This window comes from Erpetoichthys calabaricus, chromosome 6 (assembly GCF_900747795.2).
Source record: "Erpetoichthys calabaricus chromosome 6, fErpCal1.3, whole genome shotgun sequence".
In the NCBI taxonomy this organism is placed as follows: Eukaryota; Metazoa; Chordata; class Cladistia; order Polypteriformes; family Polypteridae; genus Erpetoichthys; species Erpetoichthys calabaricus.
Genome location: NC_041399.2, coordinates 190,717,850 through 190,739,483, shown reverse-complemented (window position 1 = coordinate 190,739,483; position 21,634 = coordinate 190,717,850). Strand labels below are relative to the sequence as shown.

General features: G+C 36.6%; 1 protein-coding gene across 1 annotated transcript in view; it reads left to right on the top strand.

Moving 5' to 3' along the window:
- The window catches only part of vipr1b (vasoactive intestinal peptide receptor 1b), a 251,631-nt gene that overhangs the window by 136,907 nt on the left and 93,090 nt on the right, over window positions 1-21,634 (top strand). Inside the window, exons 4-6 of the mRNA XM_028804190.2 lie at window positions 6,648-6,751; window positions 11,149-11,246; window positions 16,054-16,180. Of these exons, the coding sequence (XP_028660023.2) occupies window positions 6,648-6,751; window positions 11,149-11,246; window positions 16,054-16,180 (329 nt within the window). The remainder of the gene's footprint in view (window positions 1-6,647; window positions 6,752-11,148; window positions 11,247-16,053; window positions 16,181-21,634) is intronic.

The window sequence follows — 21,634 nt, the reverse complement described above, 5'->3', positions numbered from 1 at the left end:
AGATACATAGACATTTATCCTATTATTAATGTGGATATTAGCAATGTACCATCAGTTGGAATTACAAATGCAATGCATTTTATTACTGCATGCATTACAAAATACACTCCAATAGATGGTGCACTGCAAATGTTAACGCTGCTATGTTGTATTAAAACTGTTTAATAAGCGCTTTAATAATAGAGTGTACAATGTGATACAGTAAGACACATGGTTGTCTTAAACAGTTTTCTAACCAAGCCTTCACCTCCCTCCTTTTAGAATAAAGAGCACTTTATTTATTAATGATAAACTACTGCACCGAAAACTAAGAAAGAAATCAAAAGGACAGAGTGACAAACACTGAGGCCCATGGGGTCTGTTGCAGAGCCAGGCCAATTTGGAAACACCCAGTTATTCTAACAGCAGTTTTGTTAATTTGTTTTCCATGGGCTTCTTTCAGCTCATACAGTATGTGCTTGATCTCTTATAATTGATTTGCTTGGATTAATGTCAGCAAGTGTTATGTCTACTAATGAGTGTCAAAGAAGGTTTTGACCTGAAAAGTTCCATACTCATAGTTTTAGGATTTATGACTTTGACTTTCTCACAAATAACCTCACATCATTATTATATCCTTAAATCTATTAGATAGGCAGCATGAGGAAATTGACTTTTGTTTAGTTTGTATATCAGTTTATGGTTATTTTGCAAATAAAATACCAACAATTAGATCTGAAGGGTAATTTTAAATGTTCTATTATGTTTAAGAGTGAGAGACAGAGAGAGTAAAGTAAAAAAGGCATGTACAATATTCAACCAACGACATTATAGCACATTTACTGTAGATCACTGCAGGCTACCAATAAAAAATGAATGGGAAGTGTCAGAAAAAGATTATAGACACTGAACAGTAATGTAAGTCTTAACTGGAATGAATGTTGCCATGAGAATTAAATCTTTTTTTTACAAAGCAGTGAAGGACTTTGAAAAGAACTTGGTTCATGAAAAATTCTAGTGGATTCTCCTTCATCTTATATTACGGTATAATTTAAATGACTTTGATACAGTTTGGAAGACATTCTGGTTTCCTTAAAAAATGTGCTTTTAAATTTAGTGTTTATTACAACTAGTCTGTTAATAGTTAATAATAATAATAATACTTTGTGAGAACAATTATTATCATGACAAAGCTGTTTTTTCATTTTTTTTAATCTGTGTTTTGTATGATTGTGTAATATAATGCCAATGGTAGGGCATGGATGTTGTCATATATAAAATTTACATTTATCCCTGTGGTTAGAATGGATCCTGTAGCAGCCCTCTGCATCCAAGATGGCAGATGGTAAATAAAAACAGAAGCATTTCTGACTACATAGAAATAAACTACAAGGAGGGGTACGCATAAGCTTAGAATGGAAAGCAAACATATCTAAAACATCAAAATCTGCTGTTACCCTGGGCCTGACTTAACGAGTTTGAACCCGTGTCTCAGGTGGGATTCCTTGCCCACTTCCAGACCACACTACCATATTAAAGCACGCTGATTTTCACCTCTTTTGAACAGCTTAGCTTTTAGCTAAACAAACAGACTGAATGATCCTCCTCTTGTTTATCAGATTTTTTTATGTTTATATGTTCTCTCTTTTGCCTTTTCCTAACATGTTCTCCTACAAGCCAAGTATTTTTCCCACTACCCATCCAAATGTGCACTCAACTGGCCACACGCTTTTGTTACTTTGACCAAGCCCAGGGTTGTAGGTCACCTTCCATTTGCTTCAGGGGTCCAGGCTAAAAATTTCCTGAACTCCTGAGCCATCCACAGACAATAAAGAGCCAGGTCACTAAGGTAACTGCAAAAATAAAAAATGATATTCGTTCATTTCTTTGAAACTGCTGTTTTTATTACCGAGTCACAGGGAGCAAGCGCATTTCCTGGCACCATAGGACCCTAGGAAAGAGTCAACCCTGGGCATAACAGTTTGCAACAATTGAGTGGACATTCAGTCACACAGAGTAATCTTTAAGACATGAGAGCAAAGAGGAATACCCTGAGGAAGTTCATATAGATAGATAGATACTTTATTAATCCCAAGGGGAAATTCAGATATACTGCAGACTCCTGACTTTGTCATGGTTTGTATCCTTGTAGCTGTCAGATAGCAGCAGTAATCAGTGGGCTACCATGCTTACAGTCTTGGTGCAAAAAAAATGCATTTATTTTTTCTAATTGACTCTCTAATGAATGCTATTTCGCTGAACAGCATTATTATTATTTTAGTGGGCAGGTTTGCAGTAGAGTAGACTTGGCTCAGTTCCTGGTTGTCCTCCAGGTAGTCCAGTTTTCTTCACACATCTCCAGAATGTTTGGCACATTAATTTAAGTGACAACTGTAAACTGACTGGGTGTCGTTGCTCCCTGGCACCCAATCTATGGTTGGTCTCTGCCTTGCATCTGATGCTCTTGATAGCTAGTTAGTTGCCTTAAGCCAATTCAGAGAACAGATGAATAGGTGAAATACAGGACAGCCCAAGTATTAAAGAAAATTAATTTCTCCTTGAGTCAATAACTCTGTCAATTAGTCTGAAGAGCGTGCAATTTAGAATAAGGATAATGTTTTTACAGAAAGGCCCTGAAAAGCCATTTCTCTGATATCACCATGTTTAAAAATAAGCATTGCTGCAGACAAATAATAATTAAGGGATATCATCTTATTTTATTCTCCATGCAGTTAATTGTCATTGTGAATTTTCAGATTAAAAGGGTCATTAAAAGAGCAAAACTGTAGATCACAGGGCTATGTTTAGAACAACAAATTGGCTTACATCGATTATAAGTAATTTAAGTCACCAAAGAAGTTAACAGTTAACTAATGAATGCTTTGGTTTAATTAAATGTGTGCCTGATGGCATTGTAAAGCTGCTCTGCGTGTTAACTACACTGGTAGTATGCTGCAGTCCGGGGCCTTAAACCTCCATTAGAACATAATGAGAAGAATTACCTGGGAAACCAGTTTTATTTATTTACTTACTTTGATTTTTTTAACGGTAACAAAAAGATATCATCATTATGTTGTGTGGTTTTGCATTATTCTTTTATGTCAAAGCAAAATTAGCATTCATTTCAGTATTTAAATGTAATTTTAAAATCAAATGAATGGGCTATAATGCTTTATTGTTTAAATTAATGTTCAAGTTTAACACTTTGTTGAGTGGAATTTACTGTGATCATTGAAGTGAGTAAAATCTATCCATTTTAATTAACTTCTAGTCAAGCAATTCTGCATCAGTGCTTCCTCATTTCTAAGTAATTGCTCACATTATAGTTGGCACTGTCCTAAATTCCCTTCACATTTTTAACAATATCTTTTTACAATGGCTAAAAGTGGTATTTCATGTTGAACTTTCTAGAATGACGTAATAGCAGGTCATCCAGTCCTATTTAAAAATAATAATAGATTTGAAAGATATACCTTACCTAGGCCATCCACGTAAATTATTTTTAAAGATAGGTGTTCAAGCAGGATATGTTTCTATCTTCTAAGATGGCTAAAATAACTTAGATTTGATTCTCTAACCTTCCCTTAAGGCATGCCAGAGCATCTTGAACCCGGATCCGCAGGTAACAGAGATGAGCCAGCAAATGATGACACACACATACAGCAAGCACATTGTGCAAAATGTTGAGGTGCTTTTGTTAAAAACTAAATGGAGTATGCAAAGTACAGTGTAAATGACCTTACATAAACAAATATATAATCTTGGGTTCTTTCTCTTCTTCCATTCTTTTCTTTTGAGCCCAGCACAACACCCTCTCTCTCGTCTCTGCTGCTCACCCAATGGTTTGCTCAGCTGGCACAAACACCAGCAGCTGTGGTCCTCTATCATGACTTCCATCTTGGCTGCCTCCTTTGCCTTTTGCCAGACAGCTCAGAGTCCTCCCGTCTTCCCTCAAGTTCTCCTGCCGTCCTATGGATACCTGAGGAGGACTCCACCAACATCATACCCGCTCCTCCAGTAAAGCAATGCCCCTAGAGCAATGGTTCTGTTTTTTTCTTTCTTTTTCTCCTTTCCTTCCTTTTCATTCTTCTTGTGCCTCAGTTCTCTTTTAAAATCCTGTGGGATGTAGATGTGGCAATCATAGATTCAGTGCTAATCAGGGTATGGCTCAATTGCACACATACACATTTGGATACAGGATTGCCCACCCCCATATCTGTCTCTGGACCCTCTCTACCATGCTACCAATACCCCAACTGAATATGCAAGCACATTATCTGTTTATTTAAAATGTACATGCCACAGACCCACTATCTAACACAACATGTTTGTTTAATTTCATTATCATTATCATTTATTTTGATATGTCATTTGTTTGCCTCTGATGAATAGTGCCTAAAGCTGTCTTTAAGGGACAGAAGGAAATCCAGTGTAATGTTCACCCAGCATCTGGCAGAGTCAACTGGTACCCTAAGTATGTGATCCTGCCATGTGAAGAAGTCTTACAATAAATGGTCTTGATGTGCATGTTGCAGCTAAGAACCACAAGAGTAAACAAACAAACAAAGAATTATAATAATAATCATGGAAGACAACCAGTGCCAGAAAGTTTTATAGAGCAGTTTTTAGGTTCAGACTGAAAGATAGCCTGAACTTTGAGAATTACTGTAAATCAGAAAATAAAAGAGGATTCTGAGATTAAGGGGTAAGCCCAGCTCATAGTCAAAACACAGTCAATATCAACTAGTTCAAACACCGCTAATACAACTAATGCAAAGACAAAAGTAATTCATAGGTCAGTAAATAAAGCAGGAGTCAAAATAAAGCTACAGTAAATTAAAGAAGTCTCTGTCCACAAGGAAAATGGTGGCTTTGTGATGATGTCACCAAAGCCTACAGTATAATTAAAATTGATTCATGGAATCTGGTGAGGAACTCAAAATAATAGACAAATGAGAGGAGACCTTTCAGTCATCAAGTTCATTTGTTTAGCTAATGACTAAGCTGTTCATCCAGATACTTCTTAAAGGTTATCAAGGTTTCTATTGCAACTTCATGTTTCGATAGTTTGTTTCAGGTTCCCATAACTCTTTGTGTAAAGAAGTGCTTCCTGGCTTCAGTCTTAAATGAACTTCCCAAAATGACAACAATGAGTTCAAATTTGAAAATTATTTGTTCACAAAGATGCCAGAATGTTATGAAAGGAGATGGAAAGAAGTACATTGATGCCTGTTTGCAGCCTTCATCATAGTTAACTATATGTCAGCTATCTAATGGTAATGAGCCTTTCACTGTATGTGGCTTGAAGTAGGTGAGATCTTCGATAAAAGCAAATTCACTCAGTTGTGATGTCCTGATCGCCTTGGGTTATACATGTGCAAATCACATATTTTAGTAATGGAAGAGAGCAGACTAAATGTATGTATGTATATAAAAATACCATTATTGCTTTTGATTGACTTGTGGGTTTAGTACAACATACGTAAACAACTTTCAAATATATGGCGGTGTCCCACCAGCGGGATATCTTGTGTATAAGTGGATGTCAGATTACATGACTGAGAACTGCTGAGGATGACAAATTGCTTGACTCAATGATGAGTTTTTAGCACAATTTCAAATTTCTAAAGTATTACAAGCTTATTGCATTCTAGCAGCCACTTAGTGTGTTAGCTGGTGTTTGTCTAAATGCTTTCCAGGTATGGCAAGTTCAGCCAGAATTTTGACCCTTTCTTTTTCCTTTTTTTGTCATTCTGTCATGGAACAACAAACACAAGACATTAGACAGATAACCCTCTGTTCTGTGTGTGTGTGCCTCAAAACACCCACTTTGCTTCTTTCCTCACAAATGCATTGTATACATTGTGCTTCCAGCTGAGTGCTTATTGGTCATCAGCTGCTAATAGGAAAACAACATACGAGAGTTAAGCATTTACTGTAAAATGTTGGCAAAAATACAAACAGCTATAAATTTCTTACAAATATAAATCTACCATGTCTGTGATTTTTTGAATGCAGAATAAGAGAACAAGAAGGTAAAGGCCAGCTAGTTAAACAGTGAGACTGGTTAGAGGTAAAATGGCTAATTGCTTGTGAAACTGGCTGGAACAAAAACCTGCAGCCACAGGGGACCCATAAGACTGAATTTGAAAAGCACTCATTTAGTGTAATATTTATATTTAACTTTTTATTATTCCAGACTTTTTTTTACTGCAAAACACTTTGTTCAAAATCTGTTGTTTTTAAATCATGCTTCAGTCATGTCACAAGCTTGGGGTGTTGACCAGAAGAATGACAAAGAGGGTATACTGCAAGAGGACAAAAAAGTTTTCCTCATCTGGTTTTGAGCTTCACATTCTGTTGCCGGGTGAGGAGCTTAACAGTTCATGACAAAGCTGTACAGAAAATAAAAAAGAGATTCTTCTTTTTCTCATGTTAGGAGACACTTTTCTATCGAACATCTAGCAAAAGGAAAAAAAAAAGCTGGAAAATAATCTGCCGATCGTGTGTTTGCTGTTGCACATCTCCTTTCTATGTGCAGCAGATGGCATCTCCTCACTGCAACAGAATACATCTCTAGTAATGTTTACTCCATCTGTTTTTTCAATTATAAAGTTTATAATCACAGAAGGTGATTTATCATAATATTTCACATGTTTTTGTTTTAGGTATCATGACAAGAAATTGTTCCATAGATGGATGGACATATGTAAATCCTCAAGCTTATGCTGAGGCTTGTGGATACATTGACAACAATACAGTGGTAGAAGAGGTTAGTAGAATTGTGTTAAATATTCAGTTTTTGATGATCAAATTGTTATTAGAAACAGGAAAATAGCATAAATTGAACAATTACAAGGTGATTTTGATGATTATAATAGTGTATAATGTAGAATTATATTTCAAATTTTGACAAATGTTTGTTTATTCTCATTTAAGAATTATTTGGTGACTTAAGAAAAGAAACAGCTTTCTTTCAACAAGTCATTGTGAACTCCACAAACTTTCAGGGACATTATCACTGATATGAACTTTTTGTTAAGTGCTTCTTTGCAGAATGTAATTTGTGGTAGGTATGAGTTGGAGGCATTCATTTATCTACTAGTAACCATTTTTTATAAGAGTGCTTTTGCTATTAGTCTGTGCAGGACTTTCTGTGAGCAACCCGCCCACCTCCCCACCCCCAACCCCAACCCCAACCCCCCCATTGGAATGGACAAGTATACCTATTCTTGAACTAGATGGCCTGGGGAGCACAACTATCTCAGTGGCCATTAACAGGCCAACAACTTTAAGTGGAATGGGGTCTTGTTGAAACAAGAGCTGTTATGAAGCACATAGTCTTCTTATTACGAGTTGTAGATGATTAGGATTGGTCACTGATCCAGGAAGGTCAATCTGCACTGTGACGACCCATTGACCCATGATTGGCTTAAGTTTGGTATCTTTGCCTCTTTCTCTCTCTCTCCATTTCTCCTCTTTCAGAAGGTAAACTCTCTCTTGGCAGCCACATTAAGACAAGTAGGCTGCTTGGTCCTGTGCCGATGATGAGCTAGCTGAAAAGAAAACTGACTTTAACTACAAAATTATGTGCCATCGGGTTGTATGGTTTGTAAGGCCACGTTCTGTTTGTTTTTACAGTATATGGCACTAGTTCTAATAAAACATACTATCTGTAATACATTCTACATGTGTAACTGCTTTTTCTGAACTCTGTCTAATTGCCTGGGGTTACAGATGTAAAATGAAGGGGGTGGGGGGTATTGAATTACAGCTGCAATTAACCCTGACAGAGTGGTAAGAGTATGGGATTTGGGAACATTATGTTAAGGTCTACATAATAAAGAGTATAAAGGGGAGAACAGAGTCACCATAGGACCCTAACCCAATAAAACATAGTGTTAAGGATTACATGACATACCTAACTTCTTAAAGTTGTATTTAATCCCAGCATGGACAGGAGTGCACAACATGATTCCCTTCAATTACAGTATGTTTGTGGTTATGAATCTGCCTCTTGGTGAGCTCTTAAAATTTCAGGTTTGGATATTATTCTGGGTATTTTTTACATTGTTTGGTTACATGTTGAGCTGTTTGTGTAAAGCTTTTAAAGGAGAAGGCAAAGATATTATTTAAACTAAGATTTGGAGATGCAACATAAGTCAGAAAACAAGCAAAGATTAAAACTGAATCTTTTCTATCTATCATCACAGTCAAATCACTAAACAAAGTGATTGCAAAATTCTGACACCAAGAAGACTATAACTAATACAGAAACTCTCAAAAGTTTTTAAGTTTCTGTCACATCTCAGATAATGAAGAAGTGCATGAACCGTGAACTTTATGCCCTCTATAAAATGTGCTATAGAAATAAAAATGTTGTTATTCAGTGACATCATGAATTGTGACAACATGCTACCCTGCATAGCAATGTGGCTAACAACTATGCAAAAGCCAAGACCAAAATGACAGCAACACAGGAAACAAAATTGTTAGGGTTAGGTTGAATATTTTTAACAATTGTAATGATTGTGTTTAGCACAAAGTAAACTTTAAATATGAATTCTTCATATTCCAAAACCCTTAAAGACGATGAAGTAAACTCTGAATAAATCCATAAAATTTTAAAGAAAAACAGAATTGTAAGAGTTGGTCCACTGCTTCTCTTTGCAAGTAATTCCCTGAATGTAGGCATAACCTTTGAACAAACTTATGGATATCACCATAGTGTTGGTTTCTGGCATTTTGCATTCGAAACTTCCTCTCATACCTACTTAATTTCAAGGACCAGAATTCTTCTGCTATGGAATGACCAAGTTTAGTTCTTGAGAGCCACACAAAATTTGCTTACATCTTTAACTGTTGTTACAGTGTGCCTTATGTTGGACATACACTGTGTGATTTTGGCACTATTTTAAGTACTGATTTACATTTGCCAGCTGATTGTCTGATTCATCCTAAAGTTCACCTTCATCAGGCGCCGTTTCATGTGCAGTACGAGAGGGTTGCGATGCCCTTTTGTATCTTATGAATAGGCTGTCGTAGAAGTTCTATCATGTCAGAAATTTTCTAATGCTCTAATGCTGATTTTCTAATGTCCATCCATCCATCCATTTTCTAACCCGCTGAATCTGAACACAGGGTCACGGGGGTCTGCTGGAGCCAATCCCAGCCAACACAGGGCACAAGGCAGGAACCAATCCTGGGCAGGGCGCCAACCCACCGAAGGACACACACAAACACACCCACACACCAAGCACACACTAGGGCCAATTTAGAATCGCTCAATCCACCTAACCTGCATGTCTTTGGACTGTGGGAGGAAACCGGAGCACCCGGAGGAAACCCACGCAGACATGGGGAGAACATGCAAACTCCACGCAGGGAGGACCTGGGAAGTGAACCCAGGTCCCCAGGTCTCCCAACTGCGAGGCAGCAACGCTACCCACTGCGCCACCGTGCCGCCCCCGATTTTCTAATGTTACCATCAAATTTCCCAAAATTCATTGTGCAGTGTAAGTATCATAAAGTAACACACATACTACTAAATGGCCAACGACAAAGGCATCTTAGGAACCGTTTACTGGTAGAATCCAAAATAAATACACACACAATGGTAAAATACATAGAACTATGTACCTCCAGTTCTCTCTAGAAAGTAGACAGACTATTTTGTCTGCACCTTCCCAACAATCCATGTGTCCAGTTATGCCTTTTTCTTCTGGTTGTACTTTCAGAGCACAGTTCAGCAACAGCCAGCAGCTCAGCTCTTTTGCTTGTTGACATTTTGAGAAGCCTATGGCTATATTGTTTTTTTGAATAGATAAAGCTTTATTGCAAAATGTTAATGGGGAAAACCGTCCATTGGGGCCGTGTACATGTATGGCTGAAGCACCCGTGTTGGACAGTGTGAGTAGTAGACCATGATTTCTAAAACTGTCACAGTGTATGCCCAACATTAGAGGATAAAGTTGCCTCTAATAAAGTATTTGAACACTCATCTACTACTTATTGACTTTTAGTGTTTTAAATTACAGAGTTGTATTCAACTAATTGAATTTAAAGATAGCAAATAATATTGTTTCTTATAAATTTAACTGATGATGTGAAGAATATATCAATATTAATTACAATAAATTCTTAATAAGAAAAATAGTTTCTAAGTCATTGTGAACTTCTGCTCATCACTAAATCCTCAGCAATTACTACTCTATAATAGATATAGTCGAGAATCAGCTACATACGAAGAGAATAAATACTGTCAAGTAATATTAATATGATGGAAAAAAGAACTGTATATATATTGTTTGGAACACTGATTACAAACTGTCAGACTTGAGTAAAGAAAATGTATTAAGCTAATGACACAATGATAAGCGATGATGCCTCATACTTTTAGCATCCCTAGTTTGAATCCCACGCCAAGTGATTCTCTGTGAAGAATTGTCCTGTTTTCCCCATGTCTGTTGTAACAACACAAAAGGACAAGACGAAGGTTTTGGAACCTCCTTGGTAACTACCTTTAATGAATGCATTAAAAAACCAAAGCACACTCAGCTTTTATTATGTTAATTGTATTTGATTTTGATTAGAGATGAATTTTAAATGGGGAAAAAGGTTCTTCAGATTCTTCTAAAGTTATTCTATTGGATACATACTGAAATGCTTGTAAATGAAAATGAAGACTTAACTGGTGTAGATAAATTAGAATAATTGTCATATAGCAAGAAATTGGGAACCTTGGATGAACTAAATTTATGACAATCCAATGAGCTACAGTAGATGGGCTGAAACATTTATATACCATCAAGTATCATATCACCTTTCTTAATGGACACCTTCCTCGAGCTTTTTATGTAATAGGAAAAGAATCTGCCATATGTTTTGATTTTTAGTTCTTTCTGTTTGCTGTTTATACTGGAGCTTATTATCATTTTAAAATGCAATTCTTTTCATAGGGTATTTGTTCCTGAGTACGAGTTTATGTGTATGTGTGTGTGTTTCACTTTGAGTGAGCGTAGATTTTGCTTCATGCCTGGGGTGGTTGCATCCTGAACTTTCTATCTAACTCATTTAAAATTTCCCTTTGAGAAAATGGATGGTGCTTTCTGATTATTTTATTGTAATGTTTGTTTATTGAATGTGTTCTTTAACTTTTTTTTTTTTCAGACTCAGTTTTTTGGCTCATTGAAGACTGCATACACAGTAGGACACAGCTTGTCTCTGGTTTTCCTCACGGCAGCTATGGTAATCCTTTGTGTATTTAGGTATGAAGGAATTTTTAATGCCAGCCTTACATTAAGCTTGAAGTTAGCCATATCTTTTTTTGTTCTGGCTTGTGTTGATGACATTTTTATGACTGGAATTTGGATCTCATATTTACTCTTATAGTGAAAGTAATATTTGCCACTGAATCTGCAACAAGTTTGCTCCTACACCAAGAAACCACACTCTTAAAATATGATTTTCTCACATCAGCTCATGTAACATGACTGGAAATGCTGTAAAACAAGTGTTATCCCAGCTACTGTTTATACATTAATTCCATACACTGTACAAAATGTGAAACAAATTACCACTGCTCAGTTGAAAATTAATACTTTTAATAAATAACTCTGATCCGATTGTATAGAATTAAGTTCATCCTTTTTGCAGAATGTTACGTTGCTTTTTTATACTGTACAGTAAATTGGCTTTTGTACTGTATGACTGAAAGGTGCCATTACAGTGCCTATTAAGAGTATTCACCCCCTTAGAAGTTGTTGCAATTTCTTATTATACAATATTGAATCACAGTGGATTTAATTTGGATGTTTTAGCACTGAGCAACCGAAAAATACTCTTTAATGTCAAAGTGAAAATAGATCTCTGCAAAGTGGTCTAAATGAATTACAAATATAAAATGCAAAATAACTGATTGCATAAGTATTTATCGTTTAATATGACACATCTTAATAGAGCAAACAATTGGTTTTGGAAGTCACAGAATTCGTTTTATGGTGATCTCTGGTCTGGAGTTTCAGTTGACTTTAGTATGAATGCTTCTGTGTCTCTAAGGTCCAGCTTCTGGTGAGTCAGTATGGTGGCCTAACCTACACAATGAAGACAAAAGAACACTTAAGACAACTCAGTTAAAAGGAGATTGAAAAGCACAAGTCAGGAGAAAGAGGGAAGAAAATATCCAAGTCACTGAATATCCTTAGCAATACAGTTAAATCAGTCATCAAGAATTGGATATCACAGCTTTGAATCTACCTTGACCAGGCCATTCACGAAAACTGAGCAATTATGCAAGATGAAAACTAGTGAAAGAGAACTCGGAGTGTGTCCAGTTAAATCAGTCATTAAGAAATAGAAAGAGCACAGCGCAGCTTTTGTGCAAAAATACAAGTATGGGTGGCCACCAAAACATCTGTGATAAGTCTGAAGGAGTCAGAAGCTACAATGACTGAGATTGGAGAACCTGGGCAGATAACAACTGTTGATCATGTTCTTCTCTGGCCATAGCTTTATGGAAGAGTGGCAGGGAGAAAATAAATACACACACTTGGCAAGAGTTTGCCAGAAGATACATAGGAGACAGAAGAAACATGTGAGAAGTCAGCTGATCTAGTTAGAACAAAGTTGAGCTTGGCCATCAAATTATACACCATGTTAGAATACTCCACATTATCAAAAACTCACCATCCCTACAGTGAAGATGGTGGTGGCTGCCATCATGCTGTGCAGATGATTCACTGCAGTAGGCCCTAGAAGGCTTGTGAGGTTAGAGAATAAAACAGGGAAATCCTAGAGGAAATCCTGGAAGAAACCTGTGCCTAAGGAGGAGATTTGTTTCTAGTAAGCAAACAACCTCAAGCACAAAGCCAAAGCTACAAGAGAATAGCTTTAAAACAGCAACAAAAATGTCCTGGAGTGACTGAGTCGGAGTCCAGATCTTAATCCAGCTGAGAATTTTTAGTTGGACTTGAAATGGCTGTTCACTCAAAATCTCCCTCCATGCAAGTGCTAAATACTGACTTGGAGGAAGTGAATACTTGTGCAGTGATTTATTTTCTGTTTTATGTTTTGTAATTAATTTAGATCACTTTGCATCAATTGTTTTCACTTTGAAAATAAAGATTCTTTTCTGTTTATCAAAAAAGGCAAAAAATATGAAAGTTTCCAAGAACATGAACATTTCTTATAGGCACACTATGCTAATATTATTATAATTATGTTTTTTGAGATATTATGATTGGTAGCTGACATTCGTGCCTCACATCTTCTGAGGTATGAGTTCAAATCCCAGCCTCGGTGCTGTCTATGTGGTGATTGTCCCTTATTTCTGGTTCTTCTTGGGTTTTCTGTCTGGGTGTACTAGTTTTCCCAACAAATTCAAAAGACTTTTTAGGGTAATCAGTAAGTGTAAATTGGTTGTGTTACCTGTGACAGACTAATAGCCTGGTGGTTACTTTTGATTGTAAAGTTTATTAATGACCCTGAAAGTCCCAGTATTTCTGAATGGGATTTACTTTCTCCCCATCCATCACTGTACCTGATGCCACCTGGATAGACTCTGGTGTCCTTTAAGCTTCTATTGGAATAGATGGTATTAGAAAAGATTAAGTAGTAGAATTTCATTACTTTCTTTAAAACAACTCAAACAACTGCTGATATGTATACGTACACTTACAGCATCAGCATTTTGCTGTCTTTCATATTCATTCCACAAAGAAAGGTCGACTCACTTCTTGCAGACAACTCTTTATATCATTACATTCTTTTATGTACCCATTTCCAGCAAACAGTGCATTGAATCGAGTTTCTTCCAGCACCTTTACTATATATGTTACATTACATTGCCAGGCACCCACCTCTTTCAATTCCTCTAACCATTACCTTAGTCTTTCCTGCATTTCCCATGAGGCCCTTTGCTTTCCATTTCCAGACTCTCTTTTTATTATGCTTAAGTTTTTTCCATTGGTAAAAGATCATCAGTGGAAATCCTTCCTAGGATTACCTAGGTCACTACTGTGACTCAGAATGGATTCCTAGTGTTGCCTCATGTTCACCTTAAAACTTTCTCTGCCTCCATCTGCCATCCTGACCACTGTTTGTGCTTCCCTGATACACTTATATCAACGCAGACTCTAATCTGTCATTTATATCTGACTTTCTCAAAGCTCACCTTACCACCTGTTCAGATCAACAAATGTATACTGGAACTTCTTTTCCATCATTTGAAACTTTCCTGCATGTACCCAATAACAAAGATTACATCTGTTGTTCCCTTCCCAGGCATGAAGACAAACTTCATTAACTTTACCTGATTTCTGAATATTTGTTTAGGACTTTCTCAAACTACTTTCGTTTTTCTTTTTCTTCATTTCTCCCCTCTCACTTATGTTGCTTTTGTCATGATGCCATCTTTCGTCTTTTTCAGCATTTTTGTCACCTACTCTTTGAAAATGTACAGCTCAGTATTTCTGTTTTCTCACAGCGAACATCATCAATATCCTTTTCTTTCGCCTCATTCAGCAACTTTTCCATCTTTCTGTATTTGTCTCATGTCTAATTTATTTACTTTATGCAAAATAACACAAGAAATGCCACAATGGGCTTTAACAGGCCCTATTTTTATCAGTCTCAGCTTTGAGTCCCTAGGAAAACAAGAAAGACCTCTTGTAAGGAAAAAAAATGGAAGATAGCCCACAACTCAATCAAACAAATAAAAATAACATAGCAAGTACAATAATAGGCTTCCAAAGTAGTCCAGGAAACCTGTCATTCAACTCCAACCCAAGCAAGAGAGCTTTATGACTTGAGAGTCCTATTTAATAATAATAATAATAATATTAGTGATTCTTTATATTTATATAGTGCTTTTCTCTTATTTAAAATACAGTAGTTCTTTGTTATTTGTACTGTATTGGATAAAACAACAGGGCAGCACGGTGGCGCAGTGGGTAGCGCTGCTGCCTCACAGTTGGGAGACCTGGGGACCTGGGTTCACTTCCCAGGTCCTCCCTGTGTGGAGTTTGCATGTTCTCCCTGTGTCTGCGTGGGTTTCCTCCGGGCGCTCTGGTTTCCTCCCACAGTCCAAAGACATGCAGGTTAGGTGGATTGGCGATTCTAAATTGGCCCTAGTGTGTGCTTGGTGTGTGGGTGTGTTTGTGTGTGTCCTGTGGTGGGTTGGCACCCTGCCCGGGATTGGTTCCTGCTTCGTGCCCTGTGTTGGCTGGGATTGGCTCCAGCAGACCCCTGTGTTCAGATTCAGCGGGTTGGAAAATGGATGGATGGATAAAACAACAAGTAAAATAAAAAAGTTGAGGTTGGGTTCTGGATGTTTACTTTACAGTTACATTAATGAGTTCTTCCAAATTCTGAAAAAAAAAATTTGAACAAATTCTAATAAAGAGATTTTTTTTCCAGTTGGAGGTAATATGTAACGGCACTTTGTTGCTGAGTTAGAGAAGAGGGATTGGGGTGCTTCCACTTCACAAAAATAACTCTTTGCAACAGTATAAAAGTAACACATTTATCCCTTTTGATTATTTCTTGAAATTCTTCAGTTAAGATATTATGAGTTATTTTACATCTCAGGCTACACTATAAATAAACACAAATTTCTGCTCTAAATGGTTTAAATGTGGAACCTTCCCAACACATGAGACCTAGAATTGTAGAGAAACCATAGTCAACTTTTCCACTATCTTTTTACTATGAAATGTTACAAAATCTATCTAGCCTGATAAGTAAAATATATATCTACATAATTACATTAAGCATATGAAAAATGTGAAAAAAATTGTCCTGGAGGGCGTGGAACATTTATTATTTTCTTCATGACTCGAACTGGAAAATGCATTCTTGGAAGGTAATGAGGATGCAGAAATTAAAACAGGTTATTCTGATACTGATACACAGAGTCTAGTAAATTGCTGGCTGTCATATCTATCTATCTATCTATCTATCTATCTATCTATCTATCTATCTATCTATCTATCTATCTAGAGCATTCCCAATAGCCCATCATGTGCTTGCCGCTTTTAAAACGAATCCTGCAGTAATACCTTTCTAATCTCCCTGCAGGAAGCTACATTGCACAAGGAACTATATACACATGAACCTCTTTATGTCCTTTATTCTGAAGGCAATTTCTGTCTTTGTAAAAGATGTTATACTCTTTTCTAATGAGGAAGGCTGCCTTGTTAGTCTGGTAAGTAATCTAGATTTATTTTTCCACATTTTCAGTAAAACACATGTTGCATCCTAAAAAATAATCAAGTTTGGTACTGTTGCTCATTTAAATTTAATTGCTTTGTCAATTTGCAATTGTTCTCCTCTGTGTCTCTGTGGTTTTTCTCCAGGTATGCTGGTTTAGTCTGAGTTCCTAAAGACATATGTTGCACAAACTGTTCACTCTAAATTATCTCAATACAAGAGTGCATGTGTGGTAGGGATCTGTAGGAGACTGGTATCCAGTAGAGGGTTTGGTTCCTGCCTTGTATCCATTGCTGAAAGGACAGCTTAGGTTTTCCTCTGACCCTGATCATGAAAAATTGTGGATGAAGAAAATAGACAGGTCTTTCATTTCATTCATAGTTATTTGAAATAAGTATTACAGTGCTTAGTGCTACTGCCATACATTTTCTGGGATCTCTGTTCAAATCTCTGTCTAGTCATTATGTGAAATTTTCAAATTATGGCTATGTTTGTGTGATTTTTGACAGTTTAGTCAGTCAGTGATTACATCTAAAACTCCTGCTGTTGTATTCCAATATTCGCAAGGTTAGCCCAGTTCATATTTTGGTAATTTAAGTCCCCCATGACTAATATGGCCCTTCTAAACTTGCTTTTTATATTATTAAAAAGACATGCATTGAAATTGTTGTCCGCATATTCCATCCTGTGACAGTTTATAGTCAGTTCCAGACATCCTCACTAAGATGTGGCTCATCATCTGATTGAAGAAGACATGCATTTACATTCCGTTTAACATAAATGTCATCCCCCACTCCTTTTCTTTTCTTGTCTGTCGTTCATAAAAATGTGTAACTATCTATATCACACTCATGCCTATTTCTGCTATTTAGCTACGTTTCTGTTATTTCTATAATATAATAATTATGCTCAGCTACATATAACTTTAACTAACTTGTTTTATATTTGCTACTCCTAGCATTCAGGCAAATAACTTTTAATACATTAGTTCATTTACTTTGGCACTTTAACTTTGGGATAGACATTAAATTACCATGCACATTTGTTATTTCAGTATTCTTTGTCCCTTCCTGTACATTTCCAAACCTGGCAAGTCCCATACTCCCACCCCTGGATTCCTTAGTTTAAACAATCCTTCTCTAACCTCTTTATGCACCTCCTTAACACATTGGTGACCCACCAGTTCAAATGTAACCCGTCACAGCAGAACAGCTCCCATGTGTTCCGAAAGGAGTCACAATACCGCATAAGCCTATATCCCTTTATAGTACACCAAGATTTGGGCCATGTGTTAAGCCTTCCTATACCTGGACAGGTGTACGGCACAGTCAGGACTTCAGAGAAGACCACTTTGTCAGTTCCACTCCTCAACTTTGGCACATAACTCTTTAAATTTGGAGTGCAAAGCTGACAGCCTGCCCTTATTTATATAATCTGTTCCAACATGGACAGTAATTGCTGTATCTACCCCTGCTCCGGCCAACATCCCATTCACCCTTCCAGAGAGGTCTGCTACCTCTGTACTCAGAAAGGCAACACAGTGTATGATACTCTTTCCATGTTATCTTAGGGGTTATACAATCCAGTTCAGTGACGCTGGGCTTGACGTAATTCATAATTTGGTATCTACAGCAGATGTAGCCTTCAAGGCAGGTACAGCCTGAGGCAGTAACTCAAAGCCATTGCTGTATATGGAGGTTTAGTTGTCACTCCGTTTATAGCTGGATTATACTCCTTTCAGAGACAAAATGTTTTCCCAGCACTAGGATGCATGGGCTCAGTCAGGTCTCTCTTATAGTCTCTGCATTGTGCTAAAGGTTCCTCATCTACTGAGAAAAGAATTTTCTTATTAGTAAACAATATTGCAGTATTTCATCAAAAAATATCTGAAATCTTATAGGAGAGGGGAGAGGGTGCCATTTCATACATCAGTCGTATTAGTAATTAATTATCAGTCCTAAAGTTTGGTTTTGTTGGGGGTACCTCTTAAGTCATTAATCCTGGTTCTTAGTCTTATCTTTAGGGATAAATTGGACAAAACACTCCTTTTTCAGATTGTAATCCTTGATATAGACCCCAAAATCTACTGTTAGCAAAACAAACCTGTTGATTATTTCAACACAATGTCATTTCCCCCACTTTTTTCCATTGTTAATTTTGCAATTATAGCAAAATCTCATAAATGCTGACAAATGTAAAATGAGGAGCTATAGTTAAGTAGTGGGGCTACAGTGTAATCTGCAGTTTGCCAGAATAGGTCGCAAGACTCGCACAATAGTTCCCATTTCATTATTGATGACAAACTTGCGAATAGACAGATCCGCTAATTGACAAGGAGGACTTGTCCATATGAAGACACTTGTAAAGTCTAAACTCCTTCTCATGTACTCGGGTCTGCTGATAAGCAGTGGCTGGTGATGCTACCTTTGTGTGGCATAAAATTTTCACATGGAGGCTGCTACCCACCTCCATTCAAAATTCTGTCTCTCTGAATGTGTTTAAGAAGCGTTTGAAGACTCTCATATTTGGTGAATTTCTCTCTAAATGATAATGTCTTTGATGGGTTCTTGTAACTGAGGAATTGTAACTGAGTTCTTCATTTGTGCAGATCAATTGTGTCTTGTAACACTAGTTCCCAAGCAATTCTCCAGACTGATGTTTACTTGATTACATTGACCTCTTTTCTAAGTTGCTTTGGATAAAGTGTCTGCTAAATGTAATGTAAGTGTACAGTGATGTTGGCTGTGTCTACCTACAGATGTTTCACACATCACTTTATTTTCTGTTTACACAAAAAGTCTCCAAAGTCATTATTTACTGCTTCATTATTAAGAGAGAAAGAAAGCCTAAATAAGTTGGCCAAAAACATTCAGTATAGGTGAAGAATAACAGAGGCTAATTGTAGGACTTTACTTTACGTCTTCTTGTGGTTGTCCAGTTCTATAAACAGCTAGTGAATTGAATGGAGAAACATAACAAAATACACCTCTTAATGTAATTTTAATTTTTATTAATAAAATACATATCATTCAATAATCAATATTTTATGGCATCTTTACCATGTACAAAGTTTACTAACATTTAAAAAAATCTGCAAAAATAAATGATATCACCATCTTATTCTTTAGAATAGTGTAACTGACAATCTGGCACCATCCACATTCAACTACATATTGTAGCTCTATCTTTTAATCAAATTTGCCAAAAACTATTTTAGTTGAGCAAATGTAATACTGTAAATACTGAACGTACAAATCAATATCTAAAAAGTGTCACTATAGAGAAAGCTGCACAAATTTTGTTTTGCATCAAAGCAAAGCAGTGTGCCACGTTTCACTAGTGTGCTCCACTTAATGCATAATGCCAGTTACATTGACAACCCTTTTGAGTGTTTGAGGAAGAGTGTGTGCTGTGCTCTTAAGATGGAGTTCATGGCACAGAAATTGAACGTTTTGAGCATACAGTGGGATGGTGCTCTGGTGCACTTGGCAGATTGTGCAGTCCACATTGCTGCTGCACATTGGGATGTCCATAGGTAGAAAAAACAATAGCATATTAAAACAAAGGTAAGAATACCTGATTATATAACCTTTACTCCAAATCCAGTCAATAAGATACACGAAACACAAGTAAAGCCAAAAATGAAACGACAAGCTAAAATCCAAAATTACACTTGGCAATGGTAGAACAGAAAAAAAAGAAAAGAAAAAATAATTAACAACAGAAGGGTAATGGTGGTAATAATTTAAAGAAAATGTATTTATTTAAAAAGTGTTGGGGGTCTGGGAGAAAGAAAATGAACGGAAACATGCAAATCTTAGCTCAATGGCTTTTCCCATTTTTTTGTTAAAAAAATATTAATTTTTTAAGTAACAAAAATGTGAATGTCAGGAAATGATACTTGTAGAAACCATCTGGGTTATTTGTGCACCTGCACACTACATCCTCTTTCATGTAGGAGTTACAATTATGAGATCTTCAAAACTGGTCTAAACCCAGGGGGTCTGATTAATGTATTCATCTGGACTGGCTTTTAACAAAAACAAAAAAAAAATTTAACACTATGGGTCATATTTTATCTAATATAAAATGAACAAAGCTATCCCTTTGTTTTATCATTCAAATGAAACTAAACTGAAAGGAAGTTTTGAGTTTTGGAGTCTGACACTGAGATTTGCTTTTTTTCTTGTTGATGAGCAGACAAAATTTTATGTTTGGCATGCCTTATATTTCCTAATATCACTCCATCCAAGCAGCACTGCGGGCAAGGTAGCAACCAACCCTGGACAGGATGGGAGACCCCCATCACATGGTCTACTCACATACACAAGGCCAACGCACAGTCACCATTATAATCTAACTAACAGGACTTTGGGGATTTAAGTGGAAAACTGGAGTATCCATTAGGAAACCCACACAGGCAATGGCAGAATGTTCAAAGAACCAGATATGGGATTAAGACCTAGAATAATGGATCTGAGAGACAGAACCAACCATAGCCCACAACAAAAGCATTGGCTTCTAATGCAACAACATATTTCTTTTCTTTTTTGTTTTACATTAAACAATGTTAGGTTAAAACAATTTATTTCTTGTGTCCGTGCTGAGAAATAAAATACTACAGACAACAATCTTTCCGGGCAGGATTTGATATTGATTAAAATGAGTCAATTGGATAGAAAAGTTTGCATCTAGAATACAGAGTCAGCTAGTATTTGAATATTTCTATAAAAATGAAAATAGACATTTGACATGACAAACAAATCAATCTATTTTTGCATGCCATGGATAGAGTTTAGCACAAACACATTTGTCACTTCAATTGTCACTGCAGTTCTCTTGTTTTTTTATGTTCTTTCTGTGTTTTATTTGTTTATTATTGTACTGTTTGTTATTTCTGCAGTTTAGTCTTTTGTTATTGATGCATGTATGTTTTTCTCTGCCCTGTTAAGCCTAGACGGGCAGGGCCACCTGAGACTGCTGCTGAAGATCAGTCACTAGCAATATAAAAGGAGAAGCTGACATTAGTTTTGATTTGTATATTTCAACTTGTGCTTCTTTCTGGTTTTGGATATCCTGGCTATGACTTCTGATATTATTTAAAGGTACTTTGTTCTGTCTTGTGATTAATTAGGATTTATTTGCTGTTAATTTTTACATTTTTGTTCTTTTTGTTCCTCCTTTGAATTTTTGCTTCATTTTTGCAAGCTTCTTTTTTGAATTCTTTTCTGAAAAAAATCTGGTTTTACCCGTTTTCTTCTTCTCCTTTTGTGCATATTTTTGATATTTAGAACCTTTTGCCCCATTTTGCACCTGCTGAGTTTGGGGCTAGGCTGCCAGTGATGGGGCCTATTCAATTGGTCCAGACCCATGGAGGGCTACACCCCTTGTCAAAATCACAGTAAATGTAATTTCTCTCCAACAGTATTCTTCAAAAGCCAGCCAATTC